The following is a 26,167-nucleotide window of genomic DNA, read 5'->3' on the forward strand; positions in this document are numbered from 1 at the left end:
AGAGCAATTAGGCAAGAAAAAGAAATAAAAGGAATCAAAATTGGAAAGGAAAAAGTAAGATTGTCACTATTTGCAGATGATATGATATTATATATGGAAAACCCTAAAGACTCCATCAAAAAACTGCTAGAACTAATAAACGAATTCAGTTAAGTTACAGGATACAAAATCAATACACAACAATCTGTTGCATTCTATACACTAATAACAAACTATCAGAAAGAGAAATTAAGAAAACAATCCCATTTACAATTGCATCAAAAAGAATAAAATACTCAGGAATAAATTTAACCAAGGAGTTGAAAGATCTGTATATTGAAAACTGTAAGGTATCAGTGAAAGAAATTGAAGACAAATGAATGCAAAAATATTCTGTACTCATGGATTGGAATAATTAATATTGTTAAAATGTCCATACTAGTCAAAGCAATATACAGATTCAATGCAATCTGTATCAAAATTCCGATGACATTTTCCACAGAAATAGAACAAATAATCCTAAAATTTGTATGGAACCAAAAAAGACTCTAAATAGCCAAAGCAATCTTGAGAAAGAAGAACAAAGCTGTGGACATCACACGTCCTGATTTCAAACTATATTACAAAGCTATAGTAGTGAAAACTCTATGGTGTTGGGATAAAAACAGACACATAGATCAATGGAACAGAAGAGGGAGTCCAGAAATAAACCCATGCATATATGGTCAATTAATTTACAACAAAAGAGTAGAGAATATACAATGGGGAAAGGACAGTTTCTTCAAGAAATGGTGTTGGGAAAATTGGACAGCCACATGCAAAAGAATGAAACTGGACCACCATCTAACACCATACACAAAAATTAACTCAAAATGAACTAAAGACTCGAAACTAAGACCTGAAACCATTAAACTCCTAGAAGAAAACATAGGCAGTAAGCTCCTTGATATAGGTCTTGGCTATAGCTTTTTAATCTGACACCAAAAGCAGAAATGAACATCAAATTAAAAAGTTTCCTCTGCACAGCAAAGGAAACCACCAACAAAATGAAAAGGCAACCTACTGAATGGGAGAAGATAACTTCAAGTTATATATCTGGTAAGGGGCTAATATTCAAAACATATAAAGAACTCATACAACTCAATGGCAAAAAATTCCAAACAATCTGATTTAAAAATGGGCAGAAGATCTGAATAGACATTTGTCCGAAGAAGCCAACAGGTATCCGAAAAGATGTGCAACATCATTAATCATCAGGGAAATGCAAATCAAAACCACAATGAGACAGCACCTCATGCCTATTAGAATGGCTATTGTCAAATAGATAAGAAATAATGAGTGTTGGCAAGAATATGGAGAAAAGGGAATCCTTGTGCCCTGTTGGTGGGAATGTAAAATGGTGCAGCTATTGTGGAAAACAGTATGGAGGCTCCATAAAAGATTAAAAATAGAACTATAATATGATCCAGCAATTCCACTTCTGGGTACTTATCTGAAGAAAATGAAAACATTAACTTGAAAAGATATATGCACTCCCATGTTCATTACAGCATTATTTACAATAGCCGAGATATGGACCCAACCTAAGTGTCCTCTGATGGATGACTGGATAAAGACATTGTAATATGACTATTATTCAGCAATAAAAGAGAATGAAATTGTACCATTTGCAACAACATGGATGGAGCTCAAGGGCATTATGCTAAGTGAAATAAGACAGAACAGAGAAAGACAAATACTGTGCATCTCTCTTATAGATGGAATCTAAAACAAAAAACAAATTAAAAAAACCAACACAAGTTCATAGATAACAGAGAACAAATTGGTGGTTGCCAAAGGTGGGGGGGTTGGTGGGGGGAGAAATGGGTGAACTGTTTCTGTTTTTTAGTATAAATAAATTGAATTTTTTAAAAAAGAATAAAGTAAAGGAGAATGTCTTGGAACAGTGGGACAATACAAAAGGCTTGAAATACAATGGGAATACCAGAAGGATAAAAAAGAAAGGAACAGAAGAGATACTTGAAGTAATAATGGCTGAGAATTTTCCAAAATTAATGAGACATCCAAACCACAGATCCAAGAAGCTCAGAGAATGACAAGCAGGAGAAATACCAAAAAATTAACACCTATACATATAATATTCAAACTGTAGAAAACCAGAGACAGAGAAAACCTTGACAGATGCCAGAGGGGAAAAACACCTTACCTATAGAGGAATAAGAAAAAAATTACATCAGCATCTCATCAGAAACCATGCAAGAAGAGAGAGGAGTGAAATATCTTAAACGTTGAAAGAAAAATCCCGTAAACCTAGAATTCTGTATCCAGAGAAATTATCCTTCAAAGGTGAAGGAGAAATACTTTCTCAAACAAAAACTGAAGGAATTTGTTGTCCATAGACTTGCCTTGCAAGCAATGTTCAAAGAAGCTCTTCAGAGAGAAAGAAAATGATCTAGGTCAGAAACTCAGATCTACATAAAGAAAAGAAGAGCATCAGAAAAGGAATAAATGAAGGTAAAATAAATCTTTTTTATTTTTCTTATTCTTAACTGATCTAACAGATAACTGTTTGTTCAAAGTAATAGTAGCAACAATGTGTTGGGTGATTATAGCTTAGGAATAAGTAAAATGAGTAACAGCACAGTTATTAGGAAAGGGGGGAGGAATTGGGAGTACTCTTTTACAAGGAACTTGCACTCTCTGGGAAGTTGTATAGCACTATTTGAAAATGGGTTTATTAGCAGAAAAAGTACACTGCAAACTCTAGGACAACCACTGATTTTTTTTTTTTTTTTTTGCGGTACGCGGGCCTCCCACCGTTGTGGCCTCTCCCGTTGCGGAGCACAGGCTCCGGACGCGCAGGCTCAGCGGCCATGGCTCACAGGCCTAGCCGCTCTGCGGCATGTGGGATTTTCCCGGACCGGGGCACGAACCCGTGTCCCCTGCATCGGCAGGTGGACTCAACCACTGTGCCACCAGGGAAGCCCTAACCACTGATTTTTAAAGAAGAAGTATAACTGATATATTAAGAGAGAAAATGAAACCTTATAAAATGCTCAATTAAAACCAGAGAAGGCAGAAAAAGAGGGGAAGATAAAAAAGAAACAAAGAACAAGGGAAATAAATGGAAAGCAGTTACTAACATGGTAAATAGTAATCCAGCTATAGCAATAATCACTTTAAATGTGAATGGTTTAAATATATTAATTAAAAGACAGAGATTGTTAGAGTGGATTTAAAAAAGCAAAATCCAACTATATATTGTTTACAAGAAACCCTCTTTAAACATAAAGACAAAGATAAAAAGTAAAGGGATGGAGAAAGATATATCATGCTAACACTAACTAAAAAAAAAAGGCTGGAGTAGCTATATTAATTTCAGACAACGCAGACTGCAGAACAAAGAAAACTATCAGGGATAAAGGTGGGCATTATTTAATGATAAAGGGGTCAATTCTCCAAGAAGACAACAATCCTTATCATGTATGTAGCTAAAAACAGAGTGTCAAAATATGTGAGGTAAAACAGATAGAACTGCAAGGGGAAATAGACAAATCCACTATTATAGTTGGAGATTTCAACACCCCTCTATCAGTAACTGACAGATCCAGCAGGCAGAAAATTGGTAAGGATATAGTTTAACTGAACAGCACCATCAATCAACTGGATCTAATTGACATGTATAAAATACCTTATTCAACAAGAGCAGAATACACATTATTTTCAGGTCACACAGAACACTTACCAAGGTAGACTATATTCTCAGCCATAAAGCATAACCTAACAGATTTAAAAGAATAGAAATCATACAAAGTATGCTCTCATACCACAATGAAATTAAACTAAAGATCAATAACAGAAAGACAGCTGAAAATTCTCCACGTATTTGGAGATTAAATAGCACATGTCTAAACAATACATGGGTCAAAAAATAAGTCTCAAGAGAAATTTAAAAATATTTTTAACTAAGTGAAAATGAAAATAGAACTTACTGAATTTTGTGGGAGGCAGTGAAAGTAGTGCTTAGAGGGACATTTAGAGCCTTGAATGCATATAATAAACAAAATGAAAGATCTTAAATCAACTATCTAAACTCCCATCTTAGGAAACTAGAAAAAGAAGAGCAAATTAAATCCAAAGTAAGCAGAAGAAAAGAAATAACAAAAACTAGAGCACAAATCAATGAAATTAAAAACAGGAAAGCAATAAAGAAAATCAATTAAGCCAAAAGCTGGTTCTATAAAAAGATCAATGAAACTGATAAACCTCTAGCCAGGCTAAGCAAGAAAAAAAGAGAGAAGATTACTAGACTACTAATTAGTAATTAAAATTACTAATATCAGAAATGAAAGAGGGTTATCACTACTGATCCCATAGACAGAGGATAGAGGATAGATCCCATAGACATAGAGGATAATAAAGGAATATTATGAATAATTTTGTGTCCACAAATTTGATAACTTAGATGAAATGGACCAATTTCTCTTTAAAAAAAAATTTTTTTTTTCAATTTCTCTTTTTAAAAAATTAATTAATTAATTTACTTTTGGCTGTGTTGGGTCTTCATTGCTGCGCGTGGGCTTTCTCTAAGTTGTGGCGAGTGGGGGCTGCCCTTTGTTGCGGTGCATGGGCTTCTCATTGCGGTGGCTTCTCTCGCTGGGGAGCATGGGCTCTAGGCATGTGGGCTCAGTAGTTGTGGCTCGCGGGCTCTAGAGCACAGGCTCAGTAGTTGTGGCACACAGGCTTGGTTGCTCCACGGCATGTGGGATCTTCCCAGACCAGGGCTCGAACCCATGTCCCCTGCATTGGCAGGTGGATTCTTAACCACTGTGCCACCAGGGAAGTCCTGGACCAATTTCTTGAAAGACACAATTCAACAAAACTCACACAAAGAGAAACAGTTAATCTGAATAGGCTTATATCTATTAAAGAAATTAAATTAATAACCTTCTAAAAAAGTAAACACTAGGCCCTGATGGTTTCACTGATAAATTCTACTAAACATTTAAGAAAGAAGTGATACCAATTCTCTACAATCTCTTACAGAATACAGAAGCAGAGGGAATATGTTCTAACTCATTTTATGAGGTCAACATTACCCCAATACTAGATAACGGCATTACTAGAAAGGTAAAACTACGGACCAATATCTCTCATAAACATAGATGCAAAAATCCTCAACAAAATATTAGCAAGTGGAATCCAATAATGTATAAGAAGAATTATACACCACAACCAATGAGATTTATTCCAGATACGCAAGGCTGCCTCAACATTCAAAAATCAATTAATGTAATCTATCACATCAACAGGCTAAAGAAGAAAAATCGTATGATCATGGCAATAGGTGCAGGAAAGGCATTTGACAAAATCCAACACTCATTCATGATAAAAAAGAAAAAGAAACACCCCCTAAAACTCTATGCAAGCTAGGAACAGAGGGGAACTTTGTCCATTTGATGAAGAATAGCTACAAAAACCCTACAGCTAACTTCATATTTAATGCTAGGAAAATAGGTGCTTTCCACCTAATATTGGGAACAGGACAAGGATGTCCCCTCTCACCACTCCTGTTCAACATTGCACTGGGAGTCTTAGTTAATTCAATAAGACAAGACAAAACAAGACAAGAAGAGAAAAGAAAAGGTATACCAAAAGATTGGAAAGGTAGAAATAAAACTGCCTTTATTCTCAAATGACATGGCTGTCAATGTAGAAAATCCCAATAAATTGACAAACTTCTGGAACTAAGTGATTATAGCGACCTTGTAGGGTACAAGGTTATTATATAAGTCAACTGCTTTCCTATATTCCAGCAATGAACACTTGGAATTTTAAATTAAAAACACAACACCATTTATATTAGCACCCAAGTAAAGTAAAATAAAATAAAATACTTAGGTATAAATCTAATGGAACATATGGAAGATACATATGAAGAAAACTAAGAAACCTGAATGACAAAAATAAAAGATCTAAATAAATGGAGAGATATTTCATGTTCATGGACAGGAAGACTCAATATTGTTTAGATGGTAGTTCTTCCCAACTCAACTATAGATTCAACACAATCCAAATTAAAATCCCAGCAAGTTATTTGGTGAATATTTGACCAGCTGATTCTAAAATTTATATGGGAAAGGCAAAAGACCAGAATAGCCAACACAATCCTAAAGAAGAAGAACATAGAGGACTGACACTACCCAGCTTCAAAACTTACTATAGTTACAGTAATCAAAACAACACGGTATTAGTGAAAGAACAGACAACTAGATCAATGGAACAGAATACAGAGCCCAGAAATAGACTCACACAAATATAATCAACTGATCTTTGACAAAGGAACAAAGGAAATTCAATGGAGAAAGGACAGTCTTTTTAACAAATGGTGTTGGAACAAGTGGACATCCATATTTAAAAGAAAAAAAAAAAGAATCTAGACACAGACCTTGCACCTTTCACAAAAATTAACTCAAAATGGATCATAGACATAAATGTAAAATGCAAAACTATACAAGTTTTAGAAGATAACAGGAGAAAATCTAGGGGACCTTGGATTTGGCTATGAAGTTTTAGACACAACACCAAAAGCAAAATCCCTGAAAGAAAAAATTGATGTTAGACCTTATTAAAATTAAAAATTTCTGCTCTGTACAGACACTGTTAAGAGAATGAAAAGATAAGCCACATAAACTGTGAGAAAATATTTGCAAAAGACATACTTGATAAAAAGACTTGTATCCAAAATATACAAAGAACTCTTAAAACTCAACAATAAGAAAAAAAAGTGGACAAAGATCTGGACATCTCATCAAAGAAGATATACAAATGGCAAATAAGCATATGAAAAGATGCTCGACATCATATGTCTTTAGGAAATTGCAAATTAAAACAATGTGGTATACCACTACACACCTATTACAATGGCTAAATTTAAAAAACTGACAATACTAAGTGTTGGCAAGGATGTGGAGCAACAGGAACTCTCATTCGTTGCTGGTGGGAATGTGAAATGGTACAGCCATTTTGAAAGACAGTTTGGCAGTTTCTTAAAAAGCTAAACGTAGTCTTACCATATGATCCAGCAATCACATCCCTAGGTATTTGCCCATTTTGAAAACGTATATCCACAAAAAAAAAAACTGCACACAAATGTTTACAGCAGCTTTATTCATAACTGTCAAAAATTGTACGCAACAAAGATGTCCTTAAATAGGTGGATGGATTAACAAACCATGGCATATCCATTCAATGGACTTTTACTCACAGATAAAAAGAAATGAGCTATCAAGCCACAAAAAGACATGGAGGACCTTTAAATGCACATTGCTAAGTGAAAGAAGCCAGTACTGAAAAGGCTACATACTGTACGATTCCAACGATATGACATTCAGAAAAAAGCAAAACTATGAAGAGAGTAAAAAGATCAGTGGATGCCAGGGATTCAGGGTGGGAGAGGATGAATAGGTGGGACACAGGGGATTTTTAGGGCAGTGAAAACTGTACTGGATACATTACATTATGCAGTTGTCAAAACACATAGGATGTACAACACAGAGTGAACTTTAAACTATGGACTTTAATTAATAATAATATATCAATATTTGTTTATTAACTAACAAATGTATACTAACGCAACATACTATAGAGGAAAGAGTATGTGTTTGGGGAGTATATGGGAATTCTCTGTACTATCTGCTCAATTTTTCTGTAAATCTAAAACTGTTTCAAAGGGGTTTCCCTGGTGGCTCAGTGGTTAAGAATCCACTGCTAATGCAGGGGACATGGGTTCGAGCCCTGGTCTGGGAAGATCCCACATGCTGCAGAAGAAGTAAGCCCGTGAGCCACAACTACTGAGCCTGTGCTCTAGAGTCCGCGAGCCACAACTACTGAGCCCACGTGCCACAACTACTGAAGCTGCGCACCTAGAGCCTGTGCTCTGCAACAAGAGAAGGCCCCGCTCACCACAACTAGAGAAAGCCCACATGCAGCAGTGAAGACCCAACACAGCCCAAAATAAATAAATAAATAAATTTATTAAAAAAAAAACTTTTCCAAAAAAATTGTCTATTAATTTTTAAAAATCCATAAATGTAGCTCATATTTGTGTCAATCACCAGCAGTCACATTAAGGGGCAGCATGTTGGAGAAGATTTAGTTAGGAGACGTGGGTCTTTGTCCAAGCACTGCTGTTTACTAGCGAGGTGCCCCCAACCAGTCTAATTCTCATTTCCTCAACTCTAAATAGCGGTGCTGCGAGGAGTGTCAAGTGCAGAGCTTTGTAGCAGTAAAGCCTGTGCGACCCTGTATCCTGCCTCCTTGGTAGTAGAGGAGCAGATGGGGGGGAGGGGCTGCGGAGGATGCGTCTGTCATTGGTCACGTCTCCCCGATGGTCTTACCAAACACAGCTCCTCCCACCTTATGGATGCCTCAGCCTGGGGATATTTGGGGACTGGCAGTAGTCCTTCCATCTTTGCTCATCAGTGTTGTCACTTCCTGAGGCTGCACAAGATGGAGGCTAGAGACCGGTTCCTGCTCTGTCCCTGACCCCTCTTTACCACTCTGAGCCTCGGTTTCCTCCTCCCTGAGTGGGGTCGTGGGAACAAGACCACGCTCAGGGGGAGTGTGAGCTTTCAGTGCACAAGTGGATTGGAAGACTTTTGTAATCTGAAAGCACGCACACATGTCAAGAATGACAATGGTGGTTAAAACAAAGTAAAAGGAGAGCCGGGGGTACACTTACTAACTAAAGCCTTACAACAACCCAAGGTGGATGGCACTGGCCCGTTTTAAAGGAAACTGTGGCTCTTGGAGCTGAAGCGCCCCCACCCCCGACCCTGGGCTCCAAGATGGGAGGTGCAAGGAACCAGACTCAGCCTGGCTGACTCGCTGGTTCATGGCTCATGCTTTTCCCACAACTTCCATCCTGCTGCCGCTGTTCCTGCAAGATCTGGGATGACGAAAAGGAAATAGCTGCATAAAAAAATTCATCTCACTTTTTTCCTTTTGTCTCTTTTTTGGGGCGAAGGACCAGACAACGGCGGAGATCCTGTTCCCATGCCCTGGAGGTGATGGACAGGAAGGTGACGATCAGGCGCTCCAATGAAGGGGCTGTGGCGGTGATCACACGTCTCCAGGCGACACTCCCCGAGGGGACATTCATTACAGAAGGCGCAGCCTGCACGGCAGCAGCCTCAGATAAGCGTCTGCGCGGGAAGGGCGAGCTGGCATTTCTGTTGGCTCGCTTGCTTTTATTAAAAATAATTCTGACACTGACTATTTTGTAAGCGTGTAGGCACACATCCAGGGAGGCCCATCTGACTTTGAGATAATTTCAAGGCTGAAGAACATCGCTCGTGCCAGACACGGTGCGAGGCACCGCGTGAAACCCGCCTCCTGTACCGAGGAGGGAGGGGGCCATCCATGTATATGTATAAGTGAGGCTTCGCTGAACCTTCCAAGTAAAAATACTTCTAAATATTTCAGTACGTTGTTAACCACATACATTTCAGCTGGGGCTCATTCCAGCTGAGGAAAGTAGAGGAGGCACATGATCTGCATAAGTCGACTGAGGAAATTTGGTGAGAGACAGTAACGAGACTCAGACACCCACGGATGTCAGCTGATTGTCAGGGTCCCGTCCCTCGTCCATCCCGCACACGTTTGCTGGGCACCTACTATGTGCCAGGCACAGAGCTAGGCTTCGTTAAGGCAGGAACAGCTTGGCGTCATGGAGGTTAGTCTAGCTCAAGGGGCAGATGCCACACGCTCATTCCACAGTGTTCACTTCGCACTGTGATCGGTGTTGCCGAGGAGCGGCGCTGGATGCTGCTGGAGCCCGTGGGAAGGGAGAGCTGGCCCAGCCTGAGGGCGGCGCCTTGCGAGGAGGGCCTGGGCAGTGGTGTGTGAGGGGTGAGGGCTTCGGACAGAGGCAAGTGGGCCCGATGGAGGTCTTCCGAAGTGGCCGGCCACCTTGGCTGGAACGAGCGAGCGTGGGGCTAGTGACCGGAGGGGTGGCTGCACAGGGGGAAGGGTTCTCACTCGCTCCCCTGGAGTTGTAGTCGTGAGACCAGTGACTGCAGGCGGCTGATGGTGGACTCCGGGTTGAGAGGTGATGCAGGAGGAGGGCTGGAGGCCGCCGCAGCCAGCCAAAGGCAGGAGCACCCACAGTGCGAGAGCAGACGTGCAGAGGAGAGGGGACAGCTGGTCTTTGGAGACCGTGGCACACGTGGAGAGAAACTGGCCCTGACTCTCCAGGCCCGGCAGCCCTGAAGCTGGCAGTGCTGCATTTCTTGCTAAAGGTCCCCAGCTTCACAGTATCCACCCCCCACCCCTACTTTCCTTGAGTTGGACACATGGGTTCCGCTTCCCAGCCAACCCTCCAACAGTGCTGTGTAGGACAAAGGGGCAGGGCAGTGAGGATGGGGCAGCCAGGCCAAAGGTGGGTGAGGGCCGTCTTGGAGGGAAAGGAGGGGAGGCCCTGGCACTCTGTCAGCTCCGAGGGAAGGCCCGCTGCCACCACATCCCATCCCTCCCACAGGCTGCGAGTGTCTCCAGGCAGGCGTTTCTTCCTGTCTGTTCCCAGCACCTGCAGAGCACCTGGCACGAGTAGGTGCCCAGGAAGCATGTCCCGGGAGAGGGGTGCAGTCAGAGCCAGGTGATATCAATAGAAGCAGCCCCTTCTTACTGAGCATTTCCTGCTCAGACCCTGCTCGGAGCACTTTCTGCTCTGTCCCATCTCAGCCGTATCAACGTTCTTATGAAGCGGGGGCACCGTTACTATCTCCCCTTTTCAGAAGATGAATGTGAGGCTCAGAGGAAGTACCAGAAGATGAATGTGAGGCTCGGAGGAAGTTACATAACCTGCGGAGACGACACAGCTTGCAACTTACCGGTCTCAGATTTGAAGCCAGGTTTGTCTGATCCCAGAGCCCGTGGCTTTGGTTATACTGCCAGTCAAACCGAGGCAGCCCCACGAAGGCGGGCATGTAGCTCAGGAGCTCCTCGAGCAGTGGAAGAAATGTTTCTCGTTTTGGTCAGAGCCTACAGCACATACGAGCCATTAAACTATGACACTCTGATTTTTCCTCTGCAAGCAAGGTGTGGGCCGGACACGCATACGTGGGTGTCGCGTGTGTGCTCACGTGGGTGGGAAAGACGCTCCGGTCCATTTTCTTTCTTGCTTTGCAACCATGTTTCCATCGCTTACTGGGAGGACCTCTAGTTTATATTTTAAAACAGCAAAAAATCTGGCTGCGAAGTGAACAAAGCTGTCCTGAAGCCCCTAGCTGTCGGTTGTGGGTTAGATGGACCAGACACCTAGATGCTGGGCTCAAGTGTCCCCTTTTCAAGTGAAACGTTTGTCTCTCACAGATGATACCAGTGATACTGCCTTTTTTTTTTTTTTTTGCGGTACGCGGGCCTCTCACTGTTGTGGCCTCTCCCTCCCGTTGCGGAGCACAGGCTCCGGACGCGCAGGCTCAGCGGCCATGGAGGACCGGGGCACGGACCCGTGTCCCCTGCATCGGCAGGTGGACTCTCAACCACTGCGCCACCAGGGAAGCCCGATACTGCCTTTTATTGCCTAATCTTGATGCTGTCCTAGTCTCTCGCCACAGAGGAGTGAATTCCACTCTGGGAAGAGTAGAAAGCAAAGTCTCAATGATAAGGAGGTGTTCATGAGTGCAATTTACATAACATAACTGCCTCTTCACTGACAACTGTGTCTCTTCGTTTGGTTCTGGGCAATGAGAGGGCTACTACACCCCAAGTTTGCTGATAACACAAACAGATTTCTGTGCTGTGCTAGAAATTCTTTTTCAGATTTTTTTTTTTAGATTTCTGTGCTCTGCTAGAAATTCTAGAATTGGAAACGGAAATCTTTTTTTTTTTTTAAATGACAATTGACCATTACACTGGCCTGCGGCAGAGGGTGAGAGACCGCATATTACGAAATTCCACCAAGCTCCTAAGTAGTCACTGGCATTTTAAGAGAGGAAGACAGTCTATTTAGAGAGCGATGGGCATGGGATGCAGCTGAGGGCTCCTCAGGTGGAGAGAGGTGGCAAATGGGCTGGGTTTGGGGGAGAGCCATGTGCTAAACGTGTGTGATCGTCGAGTCCCAGCTTTTGCTTTGGGTCACGAGAGTGTGGGGATGCTTATTCCATTATTAAAAATAACAAATTCAGAAAGCTAAGTAAATAGAGCAGGCTACGCACGGACCAGGACGAAGTGTCTCACGAACCAAGGATTCTCATTAACCCAGTTCTGTGCACCTGAGGTCCAATTTAAACAAGCAATCGATAACGAGCCTATTTAAAAGGATGGTCTGAGATTTAGATTTCGTAGTATGTATGCTTTTTCTTACTGGTTTTTTCTTTTTCCTCTCTAGTCTTTTTAAACACCACTTTTTCTTCTCCATTTCCATAGCAGGGTCTCCTCATGCAGGTCAAATGAAGGTTCATAAGGGCCTTGAGCATCGGGAATCTGGTTAACCCCCTTGGTGGGTACCAAAGTCTCATTAGGGCAGAAGGAAGGTCTGGGCTGGCTTCCAGAAAGGAAAGGTGCATCAGCACTTGGACACACTGGGGTTTGGGTCGGGGTGATGGTCTTATTCAAATGGGCTGGCATTTTACACTGGACAATAGGAAAGCAGAGGGAGACCCCTATAGACCACCGCTAGTATAAGCCATGGTTCTCACACTCAGAAGGCCCTGCTTTGGGGATGGGGGACATTTTTTATATTGGCATTCGTCTGCTCACCGAACATTCACTGGGCACCAAGTGAGATGCTTTTGCGTGCCCTGGTCGATGTGCCAGGCCCTCAGGGATACAGAACCAGTAGCGAGCGCCTTTTCTGGCTCGCCCACCATGCTAAGTGCTTTGCTTGTGTTCTCTCCTCACCCGCACGGCTCCCTCCTTTGTTGCTTCCCCCATGGGAGCTCTGGCCACCCCCTGTTACAACTTTCAACTGCGCATCCTTTTCATTTGTGTGGCTGGAGACGCTGGGTGTAATGGAAGGGCCAAGGATGAGCTCTGAAGGCAGGCCGTTCTTGGTTCAGATCCCAGGCTCCCCACTGTAAGACTTGACACGCTTGCTTAAGTTCACCCCTTTGAGCCTCAGCTTTCTCATCTGTCAAATGGGAATAGCCAGCCTTATCTCACAGGGCTGCGTGAGACTTAAATGAAGCAATTCATAACAAGCATCTTTGATTTCTGTCACATGGTAAATGTTCAGTACATAATCTCTATTATTTTTTTTTCCTTGAGAATAGGGTCTGTAAAATAATTTCTCTTTTTATTCCAGTAGGGCCCAATACCTGGTAACACATTCATTACCCGTCTGTTGAATGAATGAATGAGTGAATGAACGAGTGAGTGCGTGCCCTTTGAGACTGAGAGCGCATGTTCTGCCCCTCTTCTGACTTCTTTCTTGCCAGCCCCACAGCAGCTCTAGGGCAGGTAAAGCTGCCCCAGCTCACATGGACCCACACCTCCGACCAGGCCTTTACTTCTTCTGACATCCAGTAGCTTCCTGAATGGTCCTGAGCACGCGGCTGGCTTCAGAAACTCCTTCTCCTTGAGAATCAGAGGTGCTCGAGCAGGCTTCTCAGGAGGCATCTGGGCCCCGGCCTGCACCAGCTAAGACAGCAGTGGCCCCTGCGCCCACGGGCACAGACAGCCTTCTCATTCCTGGCTTTAATGCCCAGCCCTCACTGCCTGTACGACCCCCCACCCTGGACGCTATTATTTCCTTTCAGGAGTGATGGAAACAGGACAACAGGAGTATAAGCTCCAAGGAGGAAGGGAGACAGGTGCGTGGACGAGGCACCAACTCCCACTCCAGTTCTGCCTTCCTTGTGCTCTGTGAATTGACCTTTCACCTCCCTGCCTCACGAGCCCCCATCCCCTCCGCATCACTCAGATGAACAAGCCCTGCTCGGTGTGGCCCTGGACTGGGGACAGCGTCCTGGGCCAGGAGGTAGGAGGCTTGAGTGCAAATCCAGCTTCTGCTACTCACTGGCTATGGGATTTCAGACGAGTCACTTTTGCTCTTGGAAACCTCAGAATCCTGCTCTGTAAGATGGGATCTGATCACCCCCCTCGAAGGTCTGGTGTGAGAATTAGCAGTGATGTTTGTATGTCGGAGGTGATCTCAAAATTGCAGTTACCACTAAGGATTGTTATTCCACACATTCAGGGGCTGAGGCAGGGCGGAAAGGCCTGGAAGACCCCAGCCCCAGATTTGCGCACCTGTATGTTCTAAAAGTAAGTATTTTTCTCATCTCCTTAACTTGCTCAGCAGACAGAGACGCTGCAGACCCCAGAAAACCTCACCCGAGCCTGTACTGTGGGCAGCCCCTGTGGATTCCGCTGCTGGGGAGCAATTTAAGAGGCAAACAAAACATGAAAAGCTACTCAGAATTAACAATGGGGCCAGATGGTAATGCTAGTTTGAAGCAATAAAACATGATAAGTAGCTTCCTGCTGCTATTCCTGATCAATTTCAATATTTAATAATCTCACTGCCACCCGTGCCCCCTCATCTGGCCCCCTCCACAGGCTCCTGCAACGACGCCCCGCATTCGGCTCACAGAGCAAACACGTCTTCACTTTCTGAAGGCGTCAGCAGAAAGCAGGCGGCTCAACTGTCACATGAGCGCCATCCGTCCTGGAGATGATAATTCATCTGCCTACTTCTAAGAGGTTCCATCTTCAGCCTCTCCTGGTTGCCAGGGAAAGACGGAAGGGAGCTCCGACGGTGGAGATGTGATAGGAGCTCTCGCCTTGTCGAATCAGTGAGTATTAGTAGCCCCTGAGTTTTGCTTTTGAATTTAAGAAAGGGGAGCAGTAGGGAGCTGGGTGGTCATCTTACTCTGGGACCGATAGCAGGAGGAAGCAACAGGAAGGGGAGGGTGGCAGCTTGGTGTTAAATTCTTACCCACCAGCCGCGCCTCTGAGCCTCAATTTCCTTCTCTGTATGAAAGAGATCATCGTGTCTACCTCTGGGAGGATTCTAGCCCATGCTGCACGTGTCAAGTGCCGGGCAGTGTGCTCAGCATGTAGGAAACACCCGAGACTGGCAGCTGGAAGCCTCATTACCAAACGTGAAACCACTTAGCAAACGATGCCCAAGTCCCGGCAGCTGCAGGAAGGGCTGCTGGTCCCTGTGGGCAGGGAGCTCTAGCCCAGGGCAGACCCGGGGTGAGGGGCAGGATCTGGCAGGGAGCACCCTGCTCAGGATTCTCCCCAAGGGGAGCCCACTGATAAGATGAACTGTCCACGAGGGCCCCACAGGCTTTCAGACCCTCCGACACAGGGCACCCCGGAGAGCTGGTGTTGCTGGCACCCTTTACGGAGGAGGAAATGGACAGGACGAGGTGAAACGGCTTCTTGCGCTTACATCGTAGGAAGTGGCATTGTCAGTTCTAAGCTGGGTCCCCCAACCCCCCTGATTTCAGGTCCTCGCCACCCTATCGCAGGAGAAAACTGCTCCCTGAGGCGCCCCCTCTTTGTGTGTCCTTTTTGCAAGGAGGCAGCCGAGTGGAGGGTGGCCCCCTTGAGCTGCAGTTTACTCGGCTGTGAAATGCGAACATTAATACCTACTGCACTGGCTCACAGCAGAGACGTTTAATGAGGGAATATGCATGAGAGCCCGCTGTAATTTTGTGATGAGCTGAACAAATGTCAGGCATGGTTATTATTATGGCTTGTTAGAAAAACCCCCTCTGGGAGGAAAAAGATCAGAAATTCATCCACCGAAGGCGGATTCTTCTTACTGAATCCTTCACCGGCCCCACGTGCTCTAGGGGGTCAAGATCAAGCTCTTTCACGTGGCGTTCAAGGCCTCGACAGCTCCTGCAACCCTGTCTCTGCCTCTTCTCCTTTCCCACCTTGCTGCAGACTACCTGGGGTGACCTGAGCCTTTCACGCGTGTCTCTGCCTAGACCAGGGAAACAGCCCTGAAGGAGGGGGTGTGTGCCACCCTGTCCCTCAGCTGATCCCACTCGGCTTCTGCAGGGAGTCTTCCTTGGGCCCCCCTTGCTCAGGAACTCCTCTGCTGAGCCTCCTGACAGCCTCTCTGTGCTTCCCTCCATCCTAGCACGCATCACACTAGCTACTGCTATGTCCTCATCTGCTTTCCAACTCTAGAGCCAGTTCCTCCTGGGCCTGAACCAAGTGCTGTTCACTCCAGTCTATCCGGGGCCTGGCCCCGCTTATGCCCTGGAAATGTGTGGCGAGGGATGGACCAACCAACGAATAAGTGACTGTTTCCAACATAAATGGAATCAAAGCTTTAGGCAAAGGATTCCAGCAGTGGAATTAGGATTTGGGTGGGCACAGCCTTGGGAGCAGAAGTCAGGATGGTGCTCCTGAATTCAAACTCAGCTCCATCCCTCCAGTGAGGTCTAGAGCTGATACTGTAAGCAAGCCTTCCCAGGACAGACCCCACCCCTCCATCCCCTGTCCTCCACCTGCCTTTTGTTTGTAGAAAAACTTTAGCTTCCTAGGCCTTCCCCAAGTTCCAAAGAATACATTTAATCAAAGAAGTGAGAAAATGCAGAAACAAAGGAAAACAGTCAAGCAAAACAAAATAATAATAGTTTAGCCATTAAACAAAGTCAAGGACCTTTATTTCCTCCTCAAGGGCTATAGGTAACATTCCGAGCCACGTCCTTTGAGCTGTCTTGCAGACACTGAAGCCCCCGCCAGGTGGAGGAAGTTAACTGCATGCTGCCCACAAGCACGTAGACCCCAGACGGGCTGGAACCAGAAGGCTGATGATGTTGACTCCCGATGACCTCACCACCAACCAATCAGGAGAATGTCCACGAGCTGATCACACACCCCGTGACACCTCTCCCTCACCCTGCTTTTAAAAACCTTTCCCTGAAAGCCACTGGGGAGCTCTGGCCTTCTGAGCTGCCTGGACTCCTTGCTTGGCCCTGCAATAAATGCTCCCTTTCCTTCACCACAACTCCGAGTCAGCAGGTTGGCTTTACTGCACGCAGGCGAACAGACCCAGGTTTGGTTTGGTAACAATAGGATGACCTTCCTCCTTCCCCCACCTTGACCCTTAACAAGAAGAAACAGATAATGTACCACCCATCCCTCTCTGTCCTCCCACAGGACATGGCAGAGGCCAGTCATCAGGTACCTGAATCCCGCTGGTCCACGGTCATGGAGTTCCATCTCCTCGTGATGTCAATGTAGAGGATGTCCACGGCGGCCATGGACAAGCTGCCGCTACTGAGCTTGCAGTTCCTGCAGAAGACAGGAAAGGACACGTCACTGCCAGATCCGACCCGTCCTGTCCTGTCTGGTTTCTGTGCCTTTGCCCGGGCTGTGTTCCCCGCCTGGAAGGCCCTCCCTCCCCACAGCTGGAACTAGCGAAGGGTGAATGGCAGGGAACCATGGGAGAGGAGGCTGAAAATGTAAGAGCTGAGGTCAGATCCTGTGGGTTCCTGTAATGTGGTTCATTAGGGCTCTAAAGGGCTGGGAGGAGGAGGGACTTTAGGATGGCAAGTCTTGAGTTGAACCTGGCTCTACCACTTAGAAGCAGATGGCTCTGATTAAACTATTTCCCCTTCTTGAGCCTCAGTTTCCTGACCTATAAAACAGGCAGTCTTGATTACAGTCACTGTGGTCTGGAAAGGTGGGCAGGCGCGCTGAAAAGAGCATGATTTGGGCCTCGGACAGACCAGGACTGAAATCCCGGCCCTGCTGCTTTTTCTAGCTAGTATGGCTGTGGACCATTTACTTAAATCTTCGGTGCCTCTATTTGCTGGTCTCTTAAATGAAGATAATAACACCCGCCCACACGGCTGTTGTGAAGAGGAGACGAGGCGGGGCATCCCAAGGCCCTGGCACCTGGTTGGGCCACGACAACTGTTGGTTCCCTTCCCGATCTCTCTCTATTTGCCCTCTTGCTCTCAGAGCTGCAACCATCTAGGCCCCTTCAGAGGCTGCCTGAGGCTGACCTTTCAGTGAAGGCCCTGTCCATTCTGGAGGAATGGGGCTTGCTAGTCAGAGTGTCTGGATGAAAGAATTTACGCTCTCTGTTCAGAATGTAGGCAGCCCTCAGCTGGTCCAGAGGCACTTCCCTCCTGAACCAGATCGTGCCGGGGAGGCGAGTCCCAAGACAGGCTGGATTTGCCCTGGGAACCCCGAAAGCTAGACCTTGGGACCAGCTGTCTGCTTGGCTGAACTACACTGCATGCTGCTTTCAACTTTCCAAGTGTGTCCACATCCGTCGCCCCAGCTATGATAAAGCGGTTCTTTGGTTTCCCATTTGTCATCATCTCTTGCGTGAATAGCTCCCTTAGGAACCCGAGAAGTCGGGGGTTGATTGGCAAGCAGGATTTGGGCATTCCAGAGGCCCCTCTCCAAACCCATGCACACCCCTGACACGTGCCCACGTGTGCCCAGCACGGTGCCTGGACAAGGCTGGTGCTCCTTATATGACAGCATCCTCCCTCCCTCCCTCCCTTCCTTCCTTTCCTCCCAGCCTGTATTCCTCAGGCCATCAGTTCACATCCTGCTTCCTCCTGGGCTCCGGCTCTGTATTTCAATCACAAGTCGCGGTGGCAGCCTTCAAAGCACATCAGCACACAGTTACTGAGCCTCAGTAACAACATGTCAGTGGATGCAGAGCTTTTCATGTCACCCGTCACTGAGACGGCCATCTCTATTGGGTCCTGCTGGGGACCCGCTCCAGTCTCTCCCAAGGTATATTCTAACAGCCTGCACTGTTCATTTCCAAAGCTTCATTAGGAGTGGCTACGGGTTTTCTCTAATTATCGTATCCATGTCCTCTGGACCACTTGCTCCCCACAGGACAGGAGCTCTGCCTGGCTTGCTCTGTGGGTTAATGGAGTATAAAAAGGGAAACCAAACTGACCACTGGTATGTAGTTATTTTTTTCCTGACAGGTAGAAATTAGAAGTGTCAAACCTTTAGTAGGAGTCATAATTTACCAAAGAGGATTCTCCATTTATCCCTTTTCCAAAAGTAACTTTCCCTCCCTAGTGATACCTGCAGACACAGTCGATGGTAACATTTGCTGCTGGGGCAGGGGAAGGTGGGGTCTGTGCTGGCTGCCGTAGACAGGAAACGCTTTAAAAGAAGTTTGATCCTGTAGGCACTTCTTGGGCACCATCTGTATGCCAGGCCCTTTCCTGCCCATGAGCTCTCTGGGTCTTTATAACCACTTTATGAAGGAGGTGTTCTTAGGCCCACTTCAATGACGGGTAAGCTGAGACTCAAGAGAAGGGACATGGCTTGCCCAAGATCACACGCTGGGATTCACATCCAGGCCTCCCCTGGAGGACAGAGTAGTGGACTTGGGAACTTTGGGGAGAAATGGGGAGGTGGCCCAGCCCAGAGCTTCAGGAAGAGCCCAAGATTCAAGAGACAAAGTCTCAGGTAACCCAGAAAGTCTGGAGCCTCTAGAGAGGCCCTGTTGGGAAGCTTTGGGATATAAGGCTGGGGGGTAAGACAACCAGGGTCACTTGGAGACAGGTTTTCCTAGGTTTATCCCCGTGGTCACCAAACATTCTTAATGCGCTCAAACAGGGAATGTCTCCAAGGGTTAAGATTTTGGAATGAACTTTTCATCCATCCGCCCACTCAGTATAGAATTTGTTTTGTGTGCACTATGTGTAAGTGGTATTCTGGGCCCAGTGAGTGACGCCGGGATCCGGATCAGTCTTGGATACGGCTCTCGGAGGGTAGAAATGATCTCAGAATCTGGGGTGAAAACATGAGGCCTGGTAGCTCTTAATCGTTCGAACAGTTTCCCCTTATGCTCTGGGATGCAGTTCTTCAAATGACTGACGAGTGATAGGATAAATTCTTCAGTGGAAGAGAGATCCAAGAAATATGGTAACATGGGAAGCCAGAAAGATTCCGCAGAAAGGACAGGCTAGAAACGTACATGGAAAAAATGAGCTTTGGAGTCAAAGGCACACGAGTTTGCATCTTGACTCTGCTATGTGACCTTGAGCAGGTCACTGACATTCTCTGCAATCTAAATTTCCTTATTTGTATGAGGATAAGGCGACTCGCCATATAAAGCTATTTTAAGGACTAGCTCGGTGCCTGGCACACATGACAGCTCCCAGCCTTCCTCCATGATGCAGAACCAGTTTAAAGAAAGGTTTTGTTTTGTTTTCAGAATCAAAAGAATACGGGCACAGAGATGGAGAGAATCACAAATCATTCAAGTTCATTAGGAGCCTAAGATTAGAGAGATTTGAAATTATCATCCCCATTTTCTCTCAACAACTAGTGACATCTCATGGGAAATTTAGAAACCAACTTTTTCCACTCCATAAAATCCTATTTATAGAATTTCTTTTGTGTTCATCCTTCTCTGTGAAAGAAAAGAAGCTTATTTTTCCTGGAGAGGTTTCTGTAAGGTGAAAACTAACAAATAATCAATATTTGTTTAAAAGAGAAAAAAAAACAACAACCCACTCTCTAAACATCTGATGGGGGCGGGAAAGACAACTTTGGTTTATAATGTTTCTATTTTTAAAGGCTATTGATACCCCAGGCATAAAAATCTCGTGATATTACTGGAAAGAGACCATCACAGAACAGGGGAATTTTCAAAGTCACTGAGGAGTTAATGACAGAGGAGGAGGCAGGGCCCCTGACACTTCCATTCCAGAACATTCTAACGCTCCATGCTGCCTCTCAGAGAATAACACCCCACAGCTACCCATTATGAAGCATATTAATATCTCCTTATGAGAAAAGGGAGTGGAAGGGGGAAAAAAAAGGAAAAAGAGAAAACCATTCTCTAATTTAGAAGGAGACCAGGATTAGAAACCACAGAGGACACGAGTGGGGATCTCCAAGCGGAATGGCCCAGCTTGAAGCAAACACTCGAGGTGTGGAGAAGCTGCCTCCCATTTTCTAGAAATAAACCCCGGTTTTGGCAAACCGTTTAATCTTCAGGCTGCGGAAATGGAAAATGCAGCGTGTGCCAGTTGATGTCAAATTCTGATGTAGGATACGTTCAGAAAACGGGTTCTTAGTGAATTACACAGAAATCCTCCCAAATTAGGAATCCGATGGAAGGAAAATAACACAAATGCATTTCCCTCGAGAAAGCTGCCACACTGAAGAAGCAGATAATTTCTGTGTCTCAGAGAAAGAGATGTCTCCACACCTCAGCAATTATTATGAATTAAAAAAAAAGAGAGAGCAAAGAGGTGCTTAATTCATGGTAATACGTGCTACTGTTACATGCCTCCCGAGGAAATGACACGACAAGCTGGTTAGATAGAGTTAATTCCAGACGAGAGGACGACAGTTCATTATTTCTCATTTCTTGGTGGAAAAGAAAAATAGAATACGGCCAGACTGGCATTAGCATAATTCACTCCTAAAACTGCTGATCTATGCAGCACGTTATGAGAGATGGTCACTGAAAATCAATTCAATCGGAATGTTTATTATTTTGTTCCCTCCAGTTCTCTTCAAGGAACTTGGAGAGAAAGGGTGGGTAGGACAGACGAAAGTCAAGTTCAACTTCTGCCCTTTGCGTGGGAGCTCAGGAGGGAGGGTCTCTAGCCAGCAAATATGTCTCTGGCACAGTGCCCCAGAGAAGGGCACTTGGTTTGATTTAACACATGGCATAAATATTATTAATTCATAATGAAGCGAAATTTAAACTGAAGTGGAAAGCAGAGAGAGAATAGTTGTTAGCAAGAGAAAACACGTGCTGTTAAATTTAGCTGGCGAGACGAACACGCTCAGATATAAATCTGAAAGCAGAGAAGATCATCTTTTACAACAAAGTTGGCTGTTCGGATGTCTTGGTACATTTGAAAAGGAGAAATCTATTAACAGTTGTGCAATGTTTTCTCCATTTCTTCCTGCATCCTTCATTACTCAGGACACTTGCTGGGTGGGTACAGAGGGAGGGGAGAGGGGCTCACAGTCTGGGTCCTTCTGCTCCGGCTGCCTCTTCCCTACCTGAAGACATTGTCACTTGTCACGGTCACCATCGCTCCCACTAACAGTACTCGGCCACAGGTTGGGAATGACGGCCGCAGGACCTAATAGTCGCTAATGTCACAAAGGTGGGTTTTTCATGCAAACACTCTTAATTATAGAGAACAAAGGGGTGGAAAAATCATAAAGCCTCTCACACAGAGACAGATTTGTAGCAATATTTTTCACATCATCCAGTTTCAGTCTGAGTGCATTTTAAGTATCTTCTTTGCTAGAACCACTCTCAATTCTTTTCAGGAATTTTCTTTTCAACACTGTATATGAACATACCAGTCCTCTTAATATTTACCTCAGCCTCTCACACCAGAGGTAACACACCGGTGGACTCTATGGGCCGCCATGCTTTGATTGAACCCAGAATTATTTTCTGAATCGCCAACATTCAGTATATACATGCATTGATATTTTACATAAAAATCAATATTTCTAGCTTCTCTTGAAAAATCAAAAGCTTTGGTTAATACTAGCCCGGCAACAACCTTTCCTTTTGCCACAGCCCCACCCCCCCTCATCCTTCTAGACCCCACCCACTGGTTTGTTTATCCTTCCTGCCTGCACCCTCCCCCCACCCCATCCTCAGGCAAACTGAGATTGTGATTCTTGTGATATGTAATTTTTTTTCAAATCTCTCCCTCTCTCTTACATTTTAGTAGAATTGTATTAGGAGTTAAAAGGAAGCATCTGACCAACGTCTTTTGCTCTTCCTTCCTTCTTCCTTTTTCCTGCCTGGAACTTGACCATGATGGCTGGATTTTGAGCAGCCATCTTGTGACCATACGGCAACCCTGAAGCTTGAAGCACATGCTCAGGGTGGGTAAGCACAAAGACAGAAACTGGGGAGTTGATCACATTGTGGGGTCATTAACCAGCCCTCGAAGCCCCACTGCCAAATTTCCTGTTATATGAGAAGAAAATTAATTTTACTCTTTAAACCATTTATAGATGGGTATCTATTCCTACAAGTCAAATGCAATTCTTAAATGAGTCAGAGGGTATCACGTTAGGTAGTTTTCTCAGGGAAATAACGTGCCTGTTGACTTCCTTGAAAATTCCCTCTGCCTCATGGAAATAATAACAAAAGACTCCCATTTCACAAACAGCTCCCATAAACTAGGCAGCGGGCCAGTTCCTTTATGATATATTACGTCCCAACCTTATAACACTCCTGCAAGGTGGGAGAGATCATTCCCATTTTACAGATGAGGGAACTGAGACTCAGAGAAGATAAGGAATGTGCCCAAAGCCACACAGCTGTTAAGTAATGTGCTTGGCTCTGAAGCCGAACCCCAAAGCTTGTGCTCTTTCCATGGGGTTTTCTTTTCCCCTGAAACTAACACAAAGCCCCTCTCAAAATCACTGTGCAAATATGACTTCAGGTTTGCTGAGATGGCAAAAATTCCTGCTGATACTTCTTCAGGCCACCCTATCAGGAGTATCAGAGCGCTAGAGTTAGAATTTATAAAATTCATTTAGAGAAAAGCATATGACAAATGGTTTCCAATTCAAGACTTCCAATTATTTGCTTTCATGAAAAAAAACTATGAACAGGGTGACTTTGTGTTGCCAGATAGAAATATTAAAACCAACGATGAGAAAAACAATAGCACCATGGGATGCTGGCAGGTAGTTCCGCTGAGGTGTATAACATACAATCCTAGGGTACTGATAGTTTCATCTCCATTTTATAGGACCATTGAGGTTCAGAGACTGTCATTAACTTACCCAAGGTCACACAGCTAGTAAGTGCTCCTGTACTGCCCCAAAGTATCCCAGAGGGTAGAGGCAAGTTAATGAATAATCTCGGGAGATTAAGTGGCAATGGCTTATTTTATAGGCTGTGGCAAAAACATGATTTCTTTGTCTCATGTTTTATCTTTAAAATTCATGCAAATTTTGTATTATACTCTGTAATATAACCACATTATTTTTATATTAGAACAAATGTATTAAATTATTTATCAACTGAATTATTCAACTTTTCTCTCCTGAAATTGACACTTTGGAAGATGTGGCTTGTTTCTCTGCTGTGGCTTCATAAAAGCTCAGCACTCAGCCACATACCACTGGGATAACATCACCCCAGTTTTAGAAGCACGAGGTCTGTCTGAGTCCAAGGGGCAATTATTCATATATGAATAAGGACCTAGCTCAGGGTAGCGCAGAATTGTTTTCTAACCACAAACATAACGTTGTGAATACTGTCACATCCGTAACATTCATTAATTCATTCAACAAACAAGAGTCTACTATGTGCCAGGCCCAGTGCCAGCTGCTGGGCCAATCCAACCCCAAGTGGGGCCGTGATCTGGCATCACAGATTCTCCCAGGCACAGTCAGAGAGACGGGACCAGCCAGATGTGGGGCTGGTCTCCACCCTGCCAGAGGAGCTGGTCTCACTGACCTTATGAAGGTACGAAAGCCTGTTGGTCCCAACTTCATTGTCCCCTTGATACCCAGGAACCGGATAAACAGGTTTGCCATCCTGTCCACCAGGCGCAGGTAGTTGAACTGCTTTGCATACTTGGGGAACACCTGCTTGAGGCAGATGGAGGGCAGGTGGGCTTCGGGATGGGCGCTGCCTGCCGAGGCACTGGCCAGATCGCTCTCAGGAGGCTCTTCCTTTGAGGCTAACGGCTTCCCAAGCTGCTGAGACCTGCAGCACACAAGGAGTTAACGACAGAACCAACATTTAGAGCGGGCTTTACAGCACGCAGATTGCTTTCCCTTGCAAATTCTCCTTTCCTTTAGATTTATAGCAACCTGCGGGGGGGTGTATTATTACTATTCTTAATGTACAAACCAGAGAACTGACCTCAAAGAAGTGACCTGCCCAAGCTCACATGGCTAGGGCGTGGCAAAGCCAGAACTTGAACCCAGGACAGAGCCGGGACTACACACTTACACTTCCTCCGTTCTACCATCCTGGCTTCCCAATATGGACAATTTCCTTTTCCGTACTCATGACTGAAGAGAATACTCTATTATAAAGCAGTCTGGGTTTGATTTCAAACTCCTACTTATGGGTAGTAATTGAATAATCAAGAAATATAAAAATCTCATTGAGGGCTGGCAAGAAGCCACAGACAGTTCAGTGAACAATGTGCAAAGATACAGCAGTCACCCAATTCTAGGAACGGGCACAACGGGATTTTGTGGCTTAACTCTTTTCTTATTTGGAACTCGTACCAAAAAATGATCGCACTGTTGTGATTCCTTAGTCTGGATATTTCCTTCGGAAAAATCATCCTGATACTTGAGAAAGTTCACGGCCACTAACTCTCAGATATGCACCTCCAGCTGGAATGTTCTTCTCACCTCCAGACACACAGATCCAGCTATCACCTGTTCACCCTCCAGGGTGACCCGTGGGAACCTCACACTGACATGACCATTTCCCCTCACCCCAAATCCACACTCCCTGTCTCCTCGAATGTCACCACCGTCTGTCAGTGACCCAAGCAGGAAACATCTGAATGTTTCCAACCCCTCCTCTCCCTGTCTCCACAGCATCCTTAATGTTCCCTGGAACCCACTCCACTCTCCCCCTGCCCTGGCCTTGTCTGCTCTCTCCTGGACTCTAACAATGGGGTCTCCCGCCTCCGGCCTTTCCCATCCACAGACCCATCCTCCACATGGCACCTGAGGTGCCCTTTTAAAGCAGACCTGGCTGGGATGCGCACTTCCTACAGTTCTTTGTGGTTCCTGAGTGCCTACATGATAAAGTCCATACTCCTCCCTCTGGCACGCAAGGCCCTGCCTGATTCCCTCTCTGCCCTCCTTATTTCTTGTCATTGCCTTAGACACACCGTACCCTTCAAGGCCTTGACCTCTGCTGCCGCCCCAGTCACGGCCTGGCCTGGACATAGAGACCCATGCTTGCTGGACGCCCAGCCCCCTTCCACACTCAGGCCTGTCTCTGCACCTGCAGCTCACCTTGCTTTCCTGTCTCTTGTCCTGCCCATAGCGAATGAGGGGCCAGGTGTAACCGTTTCCAGCTGTGTGTCCATTCCAGAGACAGAACCCTTGTAATAGGGAACAACAAATCTGACTCCACATTGAATCTGTTACTTTTACTTTAACCTTTGTGTTCTCTTGCTTTTGCTACAAGTTAATCACTAAAGGGATGTTGCCTGTAAGCCTAAATGATACATAATGGCCGTCT

The 26,167-nt window shown here is 45.2% G+C and overlaps 1 protein-coding gene across 4 annotated transcripts in view; it reads right to left on the minus strand.

Moving 5' to 3' along the window:
• The window catches only part of TTLL11 (tubulin tyrosine ligase like 11), a 263,833-nt gene that overhangs the window by 38,532 nt on the left and 199,134 nt on the right, over positions 1 to 26,167 (minus strand). For 2 of the 4 annotated variants that reach the window (XM_029202082.1, XM_029202084.1), the window contains exons 7-8: positions 24,407 to 24,658; positions 17,138 to 17,244 (exon numbers count right to left, since the gene is read on the minus strand). In XM_029202082.1, the coding sequence (XP_029057915.1) occupies positions 17,138 to 17,244; positions 24,407 to 24,658 (359 nt within the window). Of the gene's footprint in view, positions 1 to 16,591; positions 17,056 to 17,137; positions 17,245 to 24,406; positions 24,659 to 26,167 lie in introns of those variants that run through there. The other 2 variants (XM_029202083.1, XM_029202080.1) reach the window with 2 other exon arrangements.

The sequence above is a fragment of the Monodon monoceros genome, unplaced genomic scaffold, assembly GCF_005190385.1.
Source record: "Monodon monoceros isolate NGI ecotype Baffin Bay Population unplaced genomic scaffold, NGI_Narwhal_1 Super_Scaffold_5, whole genome shotgun sequence".
In the NCBI taxonomy this organism is placed as follows: Eukaryota; Metazoa; Chordata; class Mammalia; order Artiodactyla; family Monodontidae; genus Monodon; species Monodon monoceros.